The sequence below is a fragment of the Hibiscus syriacus genome, unplaced genomic scaffold (assembly GCF_006381635.1).
Source record: "Hibiscus syriacus cultivar Baekdansim isolate YM2019G1 unplaced genomic scaffold, ASM638163v2 tig00002078_pilon, whole genome shotgun sequence".
NCBI lineage: Eukaryota > Viridiplantae > Streptophyta > Magnoliopsida > Malvales > Malvaceae > Hibiscus > Hibiscus syriacus.
In genome coordinates, this window is record NW_024061910.1 from 34,312 (window position 1) to 44,821 (window position 10,510).

Here is a 10,510-nt window from a genome sequence, read left to right on the forward strand (position 1 = left end):
GAAAGGGTAAAATTTTATTTTAACCCTTGAACTTCATATAATATTTTAATTATAGACTGTTTTTGTAAATCTAAAATAATTTAAGGATAAATTTGTAATTTAACCTTCGTAGAATTTTTATTATTCAATGACAGAAGAATGATATTTTTGAAAAAAAATAAAAATTTAAGGGCATTTTAGTCCAAAACGCCCGTAATGTTACAATACCTAAAGGAAGGGAGGTAATGATATTCCCGGTAATATACATCAAAAAATCCAATATTGGTAATAAAATATTACCGGGAATGACATTCCCGGAAATGACATTCCCGGTAAAACTAAACGGGAAATGTGGATTCCATTCTCAGGAGAATCCCACATTCCCCCATCCAAACGCCCCCTTACTGGTAAGACCATCACCCTTGAGGTCGAAAGCTCAGATACAATTGATAATGTCAAGGCCAAGATCCAAGACAAAGAAGGGATCCCTCCGGACCAACAGAGGCTTATCTTTGCCGGTAAACAGCTAGTGGATGGCAGAACCCTTGCCGACTACAATATCCAAAAAGAGTCCACCCTGCACCTTGTCCTTCACCTCGGGGTGGTATGCAGATATTTGTGAAAACACTTACTGGCAAGACCATAACCTTAGAGGTCTAGAGTTCCGATACAATTGATAATGACAAGGCTAAGATCCAAGACAAGGAGGGTATTCCACCGGACCAGCAGAGGTTAATTTTTGCTGGGAAACAGCTTGAAGATGGTCGGACCCTTGTAGACTATAACATTCAAAAGGAGTCTACCCTTCACTTGGTGTTACGTCTCCGTGGTGGCATGCAAATTTTTGTAAAGACTCTCACAGGAAAGACTATTACATTAGAAGTCGAGAGCTCTGATACAATTGACAATGTGAAGGCCTAAATCCAAGATAAGGAGGGTATCCCACCTGACCAGCAGAGGTTGATCTTTGCTGGAAAGCAGCTTGAGGATGGGAGGACTCTCGCAGACTACAACATCCAAAAGGAATCAACCCTGCATCTAGTCTTGCGCCTTCGAGGAGGGATGCAAATATTTGTGAAGACCTTGACGGGAAAACCATCACCCTTGAGGTGGATAGCTCAGACACGATCGACAATGTGAAAGCAAAGATTCAGGACAAAGAGGGGATTCCTCCAGATCAGCAGAGGTTGATATTTGCTGGGAAGCAGTTAGAAGATGGTCGGACTTTAGCCGACTACAATATCCAGAAGGAATCCACTCTGCATCTTGTTCTTCGCCTCCGTGGTGGTGGTTACTGATCTGTCCCAAGATATGATATTTGGTTACGGTGTCTTTTGTATGTTTTCGTAATTTTCTTTTCATCAAGATGCTTGTGTTCAGACGTTAAAGCGGCTAACGCTGTCTAGTAGTAACTGTTTGTAATGAATGATTTGTGGTGCTGAAATGGTTAAGAACCACATGTTAATGGCTATATTGAATAAGTTTGAATTTATGTCTTAATCCATCTTTACAGATTTAAGTTTGAATGTTTGTTATTTTGTAATAATTTATTTTGACTTCCCTCTCCCAACTTCTTTTAGAAGGAAAATTTTGAGATACTAATAACTTATTTCTACTATATTTGTTGACAGCTACAACTAGGCGTGGTGATACGATGAGTATATTTAAAAACTATTATAGTGGGTTTTAATAAAAATCATATCTCGGTTTCATTCTTATAGTGAATGTATAATTAATCAAGATCATATCTCAATTTTATTTTTACAATTAATTTTTGTAAATAGTAAACAAATTTTATTTATTTCATTTATAAGTAGAGAAATGCAGTTATATATATAAGGATAAATTACGAAAATAATCACTTATCTTTTATATTATGCACTTTTACCCATTAAATAAAACAAACTGTATTAAAGAGCGAGGGTGGAGTGGAGAGAGAAGCAAGCAAAAGTGCCGGTTGAATGAAAAGCATATTAAAGAAAGGGGCAAATTGAAATTTTTTCCTTAAATTGCTTTGGATTTACAAAAAGGTCCATAGTTAATATTTCAGCTAAAGTACATGGATTAAAATAAAAGTTAAATTCTTTTTACTAATATGCCACATCTCCTAATTAATTGCATCCAACGTTTCAGTGACCAAAACTTAAATTTTTCTAAATTTGATAAGAAAAAGTGTATAAATATAAAAGACAAGTGAATGTTTTGATAGTTTATCATACTTATAATTATAAAAGTAAGTTACATATTTTGACAAAAAATATTGCTTCTTTTTTATTAATGATTTTGGTAAGAATGTTGAAAATTTTAGAAGAAAATATAATTTATCTTTATTAATGTACGTGGTAGAATTTGAAAATAAAGGAAACAAACTTAAGGTGTTACAAATATATATTTTAAACTAACTTCTCTAAAATTTTATCTAAATTACAGTGATTTATTTTACACGTTCTTATACCTTGGAAAACTACCTGGATCATCATCTTTTCATGGACCAAAAGTCCTAGACAAACCTTGCTTATCGAAGAGGAATTCGATTTCTTTAGGAGTAGGTCTTCAACCCCATCGTTATTTATAGATGAAACTTCTAGGCAAGACCTCATACAGACCTATACAGTGGCGGAGCTAGGATTAGATATAGATAGAGGTCGAAATATTAAATTTTTAATAAAAATACAATGACTTTTAGGTATTTAAACTTACAATTCAGAAAATAATGTCTAATTTATCTAATAATTAAATTTATAATGACCTATATTGTTATTAGACCAAAAAAATTGAGAACATTGGATTATCATTCCGTTTTTTGTATAACAACTGGCTTCCAATCTATTGGTCGACTAATTCGGATCAGGTACTGCGGAGACGAGGGCGACCCTCCTAACCTAGTTTGCTCCATACTAATTGCCAAGATTCGAACCCCTGACCTTACTTAAGTGATTTAATGTCTTATCTCGCTAGACCAACCGGTTGTGGGTATTTGATTATCATTCTTTAGTTCGCCCCTTATTTGATTATCAAAATATAATTTAAGCTATGACTAATAAATCTACCTAGCCTGAAAGTCTTCAAATAGATATAATAACTCCAGTTTAACGCAAACACTAAATGTCGCTATAAATACTCTCAATCAAGACTTGAAGAAGCAAGGAACCATTCATTATCATGACCGACTCTCCTTGAATCTTGTCCTTTATGATCTAATCTCTTCTTTCTCTAAACACCAATAAGTGATTGTTTTCTCACCACTTGCAATATTCTGTCCAAATCAGAAGGGGTTAAACTGTCGATAGTCAACAAATCAAACTTGTTGTCATTAACACACATTATGATGAAAAATGAGAGGAATTCTAATTTTTCATCCTCATTTGTAAAAATAAATCATCTCAATTTGAAAGGAGGAGATGGAAATTAGAATGATGATAAATTAGAGGGACAAAAAGGTAGAAATATGATTTGTTTTCTTCTTTTCATTGATGTGCTTGGTGGGAAGGACGAAAAAATTGAAAGAAGATGCCATTTATGTTCCATTATTGCTTGGTAGAGTTGAAACTTGAGAGAAATAAAATTGAAATTTGAAAAATATATATTTTAAATTAACTCACAACTCCCTTATATTTTTGTCATTTTCTCTCTTTTTTTTATATTAGAATGATTTTTTTTAAATATGAAGATATGAAATGACCATCCTCTCATTTTTTCCATCACTTTTTTTTCCTATCAAACACATTCAATATTTATTTTCGTTTCACTTTCCCACCTCTCTTCCAATTCATCCATTTTTCCACTCAACCAAACAAATCCTTATTTCACTCGCTTGTATCCATCTATGATTGCAAAATAAAACCTACTTCGAATTTTAATTCAATTATTTATAATTTTTAAAAATGGATAAATGATAACATTCGAATTGATATTCTTATTTTCAGTTACGTTAATTTTTTAATAACGAATGAATAAAATGAAATCAAAACATAATATTAGATATAATTTTAAAAAATATAATTCAATTATCAAAACGGAACAAAAATAATAATTAAAGTACTAAATGTGTAGTTTACTTTAAAAATAATGAAATTTGAACGTTAATTGCTATTTTTAACTATTAATTGAATAAAATAATTGAATGCGCAATGTTAATGCATATATTTTTTAGTGTTAAATTTTAATTTTATATTGTTAAAATATCATCAAAAGTATAACTGAAAAGTGAACAATTTTTTTTATAAAGAAAAGTCAACAATTCAAATAATAGTAGAAATGCACGAACCAATGGTTAAAAAAATTGTTATTATTTTTAGAGGTCACGGGTTTGAGCACTAATAACTGCAATAGGATAATTTAGCGTTCATTATCAAATGATTGAGAGTATTTAGAACATATACTACCTTTTAATCACCTTAGCTTACAGGTTTTAATACTTAATCAATCTAATAATATTTTATTAACAAAACTAAAATTTATCATTAACTCTTAATTTATAATAAGAAATGTTAATTAAATTTATAATGTACTACAATTGATATCGTTTTATTTTTTGTTGATACTAAATTATTAGATTAGTATATAATAAAATTTGTTTTTGTCAGTTCAATTTTTTAAGCCGATGGTTTATATATTTAATTTTTTTTATTAATCTAAGAGGTTAATTTAATAACCACATATACTTAAAAGAATAGTTGTTGTTCTTAAACGTCATTGGGTACAAATAAATTTATTTCAGTAGTTAAAAGAATCGTTGTTATTTCTAGAGATTACGGGTTCGAGCACCATAGACTGTAGGAATATGATTGAACTTTCATTATCAAATGATTGATAATATTTAGAACAAATATTACTTTATAATCACCGTACTTTAATAAAAAAAATACTAAACTTTATTACACTCATCTTAATCACCGTACACGTGTTCATCAAATTTGATTTCAGCTAAAATATCTGATTGCTCACTCGATTTTTATGGCCAACCAAATCCAAAAATCTAAAATTAAAATATAATATATTTATATAATTAAATTCTATTTTCCACATGTATACGTACATATATATACATATTCTCTCTCCCAAAGCCATCCATCAAAACTCAGCGCGCGCGCGAGATAGAAACGGAGCTCAGCCTTGGATCATCAATTTCAGGGTTTCTTTATTTCATAATCGGGATTCCTTGATTTATCCAAAACCCTAATTTCACGGATCAGGTATGTTATAGCCTCTCCTTTGATTTGTATTTCATTAAAAATGTGTAATCATTGAATTTTTTCTATCGTTTAAATTGTCTTCGATTCTTTTATCGTTGTTAATCTTTCTATATAATTTGTAAATTTTGCAGTTATCTAAAGATTTTCGGCGCCTTCTTTGATATTTTTATTATTGCTCTTGTTGTTAGCTTGCTGGTATATCTATTTTATTTAAGCTAAGATATATGTTTCCTTAATAAAAAATGCAATCTGTAGAAATAAAAAATGCAATCTGTAGAACCTTTTTGTTTTTTTTTTCATCTCTCAAGTTAAAATCACAGTATTCATTTGAATCCGTTAGAGTTGGATTGGATTTTATTTTTTTATGAAAGAATTTCATCTGGTTATTTCGATCATTCAAATCATTTTGGATTGTTTTTAGGCCATTTTATTGTGTCTCATGTTGTCAAAACCAGAATGTGGGAAAACAAAAATCCTCATTTGACTTGGTGGAAGGAAATTACTAATGAATATTTGGCCTTGTAATCTAGGTCTGAGTGTTCGAGTTGTTCATCTCTATCAACTAAGTTTCATGTCTGATCTTGAAGTCCAGATTCCTTCTGCCTTTGGTAATTGTTTTCCTTTCATATTTATCTCTACCCTTTGGTAATTATTTTCCTTTCATATTTATCTCTACCCTTTGGTAATTATTACCTTCCCATGATAATGGATATTCTAACTTGTCCACAATTGTATGTTGGTAGATCCGTTTGCTGATGCAAATGCTGAAGACGCCGGTGCCGTTGCCAAGGACTACATTCACATCCGTATTCAGCAGCGGAACGGTAGGAAAAGCCTGACCACTGTTCAGGGGTTGAAGAAAGAATTTTGCTACAACAAAATCCTCAAGGACCTCAAGAAAGAACTTTGCTGCAATGGCACCGTTGTCCAGGACCCTGAATTAGGGAAGGTTTGTGTTTAACCTCCTAAGAAACTAACATCCACCTCATAGCCGGAAGCACGAACTTATAAAATTAGAAGGAAAAAATAGATTATCAATAGAAAATATAAAAAAAATAACTAAATTATGTAAGACTATAAAACTTCTAGGAGGGGACGGCCACCCCAATCATCCCCATCGGTCCATCTCTGGTCGGCCGCCTTCATCTTTCTTCTCCGTTGTGCATTTTATTCTGTACTTTGTTCATTTGTAGGTTATTCAACTTCAAGGAGATCAGAGGAAAAACGTCTGCACTTTCCTTGTCCAGGTAATTCCCATTGGCCTTTAGTTGCTTCATGCTTGAAAGATTCAACATAGCAATTGGGGCATGTTGTTGTTAATGACCAATCTCTCTCTTAAATTATGAACAGGCTGGAATTGTGAAGAAGGATAACATCAAAATCCACGGTTTTTAAGTTGCAGCTGCGAGAATTTTGGGGAGACTTAGAAAGAAGTCTATAGGGTTTCAAGCAGGAACACCTACCCGATGAGCTATTAGTTTTATAGGTGCTGTCGTATTATCTATGATGTTTTGTGTTTTGTATATACTAGTTTTAATCCCCCACAGCCACATGCTTTGGGATTTGAAATCTGTATATTACTTTATTTGATGGTGTATAATCAAATTAATTTTAATAATAATAATATTTTTTTTTATCTTTAATAGACTTGTTTAATTTTTTAAAAATATTGATTTATAAATTTCACCATTCAATTTTACTTGTATTCAGATTTTGATTATTGAAGTTTAGTTTTTTATTTAATTACTCAACTTTTAAATTATATTTATTTTATTTTATTCACTTTAAAATAGTTTATTTATATTTTTATGATATGATATATTATATTAATATTTTATATCATGTACGGATAAATAAAAAAATAAAAAATCAAACTATAAGTCTTGAATCCCAAACCACAAACCTCTTACCTCGCTCTTGATGATCTCACCTGCCTCACTCACTTATCAACAACAATTTTATCCAAAAATAAAAAAATACTAAATTAACACTATTTCTCGAATATGTACCAAACTAGCACCTTTTCTGACTAAACAAGGGGAGGTGTGTTTCACACAACGTGCCTTGCCGATGTGGACAAAAGGCATGCTTCATGGGGTGCGCTTTCCAGGGGATTTGCTGATTTGGCGACCACAGTGGAAGGTGCGTTGTAGAAGATGTGTCTTTCACTTTGATTTAGGGTTAAGTTGGTTAAGTAATTTAGGGTTTTTAGCAATTTACGATTTTTAAGGTTAAAATGGTTTAGGGTTTTTCATTTACTATAATGGTTTAGGGTTAGGTTTAAATTAAAAATCTTATTCACAAGAACTAAACTCTAAATCGAAAATAATGAACCCTAAACATTAAATCATAAACTCTTAACATAGTCATTAAACCTTATAAATTGTAAATTATTAATCATAAACTTTTCTCCCTAAAATGTAATCATTGAACATTAAAATGAAAATTGTAATTTATAAACCATATACATATAAATTGTAGAATATAAACCCTAATGATATATATATATATAATCATTGATACTATTTATGTGAGAAAATATAAAATGAAAATACATAAAATAGAAGAAAAGAAAGTACAAGAAAATAAAATAACATAAACTGAAATATTAGATAATACAATTACATAAGTAATGTTCAACATTTAAGTGATGATAAAAGAGATGTATATTTTTTTCTTATTGTGGCCTAAGTTTCTGCAATGCCCACATTTTTTAGGTTCGTTTGACATCTCTTGAATATCCATATCACAATGAATTCGAGTGGATTTTAGACGACATGACTCCTTTAATAATTCAATATAATTGTAAGCCAAGTATGAATCTCATTTGGGTCTTTTTCATTACCTATAGGGGGAACTCAAATTCATATACATTGAATACTTGCGAAAGTTGGTATACATGATCAATATAACTTTTATAGTCCAAATGGGAATGTGAGGAAACTGCTATGACATGAGAGCATGAATACTTTAGAGCTTGAAAAAAAGCCACAATCACACCACCATTCTTGTATATTAACTTTGGAAGAGTTAGATTTAATCCCTTGAAGAGGTCATGGCATTTCTGTCGCACGAAATAATTCATGTCTGCGAAAAAAATTGTTACCAACATTCCATTTGATGTTGTAACTTTTTTATGTAGATTTGCCACTAATATTGGGTGATAAACATGATTGTTTAACTTGTCCCCGAGCTTCAGAAACAACTTACCCAAACAAAAATTTGTCGTTTTAACCAAAGAAGTTACAGGTAAATGACGTGCCCCCTTTAAGGTTGCATTGATAGCTTCAGCGAAGTTGATTGTCATGTGACCATATAAATATCTTTCATCATATGCATTTGTCTACGTTTCTTTGTTAATGGATCTGATGTAATTGTATCCTTGCTCATTTTCCTTGTAACTCTTGAAGCACGAACTCAAACCTTTGAGGTAAGAATTTGTAACCTAAGCCATATGTACTAGTTAGTGTGAACTAGAAATAAATAAAATGAAAATGATTGGGAAATTAATTTGAAAAAAAGTAACATACCCTTGTGTATAAGTAATTGACATTCATCATTCTTTTTAAATTTTCAATGGTAGTTTGCAACAATATGTCAGATACAATAATAATGTTGAACATGTGGGGGTTTCTACATTGTACCAAAAGAGTCCATTGCTGCTTTGATCCCAGCTCTTTCGGTCTGAAATGATTCATATGTCATCCCTCGTGAAAACATGTAAGCATAAATTTTTCAAGAAAAAAACCAAGACTCTATCCTCTTCTTCAACAAGGGAAAATGCAATGGGAAGAATGTTGCGGTTACCATATTGGACAACTGCAAATAATAAAACTTGATTGTATTTTCATACAAGAATGTACCATCAATTTGGACCACCAATTTACAATATTTTACCACATTAATACACTGTGGTTAAGTCCAAAAAATACAGTATAATTAACATCGATCTCGAACTACTCGACCATTCTCGTATGCATGGCGAGTTTTAAGCTCAACTATTATCCTAGGATTCAGTCTTTACATTTTTAAACCAACTGGGTTGTTCGTTATAAGAAAAATCCCACTCGCCGTGAAGTTTTATAATAAAATTCTATTTTTCTTTCTATGCTTTTCTGTAGGAGACGATATACCCATATTGTGATTGTATAACAAAAAATCAACGCAACTGTAGCTATGTGAGAGCTTACTTTGACTATGGGCATGATGGCTTGGAAAATAATGTTATAATCCAAGTTTGGATGGTCTTGATTGATCCATCTTTCACAACATGTATAATGATTGTTGTATCTTGTTAGTTCATATATGTTGTTCTTCTTTTTTCTCATTGATACGCGATCCATATAGTTGCATCCGTTATCACATTGGACATAGTGGAAAACATATTTTTCAATGGTGGATCGACTGAGTCTAGAGTGAAATGAATTACGAATATTATAATTTTTAATTACAATCATTGCTTCTTCTTTGGATGTAAACTCCATTATAATATATAACTCACTATCATTGACTATTGAGTTAAATCCATAGTCTCCAATATTAGGCACATTCAAAAATTTTGGCTCGTACATTATGTTAAAGTCAGCTCCATACATATATATTGGAGGTTTGAGTTGTACTGTATTTATGTGAACTTCATCCGCACTATCATCGAAGAACATGTTAAATTGTGGTGATTCAGGTTCAACGAATAATCTTGTTTTTGTACCGTTCGCACTTGGATCATGAAGCAGTTCTTCTGGTGGAGATGAAGGTTCATCTGTCAATCAGATTTTCAAGTCAAACAAGTTGGCAAATGAATGCCTTCTTCTTGAACTTGAAGAAATTGTGTCATATGGGTTTTGAATAGACTATTGTGTCGAAGGCATCTCCATATTAAAGTCCAAGAAGTTGGTAGATAAATTCATTTCCTTGGAACTTGAAGACACAGTGTCATATGAATATTGAACAGAATGTTGTGTAGATGGTATTTCCATGTTGAGGTCAAAAAAGTTGGCAAATGAATGCCTTTCCCTTGAATTGGAAGACACGTTGCCATATAGATTGTTCATGGAGCCACCACGGTAGTGATCGTAAGTAGTTGTTGATGAATGCCTCCCTATTGAACTTGATGGCATGTCACCAGGAGGTGGATTTGCCATTAATGATGAGAAATGATTACATATTATTTGAGTTGTAATGTGAACTTGATCAACTTGATGAACCAACCCATAGTGAGAGCATAATAGCATACCACGATTGCACATACTTCAAAAATATGGCATATATTTCTGTAATAGCTTCTCAATTTTCTTTCTGAGCATCAACCATCATAGTAACATCATCATCGTCGAATA

At 31.7% G+C, this 10,510-nt stretch overlaps 1 protein-coding gene and 1 pseudogene across 2 annotated transcripts; both read left to right on the plus strand.

Annotated features, from left to right (window-relative positions):
- The first annotated feature begins 358 nt into the window (after positions 1-358).
- LOC120137646 lies at positions 359-1,361 on the plus strand (annotated as a pseudogene).
- A 3,682-nt stretch (positions 1,362-5,043) lies between these two features.
- Positions 5,044-6,596, plus strand: LOC120137664 (protein translation factor SUI1 homolog 2-like). Of its 2 annotated transcripts, XM_039153366.1 has the most exons (5): positions 5,044-5,174; positions 5,705-5,782; positions 5,918-6,123; positions 6,368-6,421; positions 6,525-6,595. In XM_039153366.1, the coding sequence occupies exons 2-5, from the start codon at positions 5,746-5,748 to the stop codon at positions 6,567-6,569; spliced, it is 342 nt and encodes a 113-aa protein (XP_039009297.1). In that variant the 5' UTR covers positions 5,044-5,174; positions 5,705-5,745; the 3' UTR covers positions 6,570-6,595. The 2 variants fall into 2 exon arrangements, with proteins under 2 accessions (XP_039009297.1, XP_039009303.1); XM_039153372.1 differs by lacking the exon at positions 5,044-5,174 and having other exon boundaries at positions 6,525-6,596.
- Positions 6,597-10,510: the final 3,914 nt, after the last annotated feature.

Bases quoted from the DNA above. Each gene is read 5' to 3' on its own strand.
- LOC120137664 (XM_039153366.1), top strand. From the start codon at position 5,746: ATGTCTGATCTTGAAGTCCAGATTCCTTCTGCCTTTG. The intron at 5,783-5,917 runs GTAATTGTTTTC...GTATGTTGGTAG, and splicing joins CCAGATTCCTTCTGCCTTTG to ATCCGTTTGCTGATGCAAAT. The intron at 6,124-6,367 runs GTTTGTGTTTAA...GTTCATTTGTAG, and splicing joins AGGACCCTGAATTAGGGAAG to GTTATTCAACTTCAAGGAGA.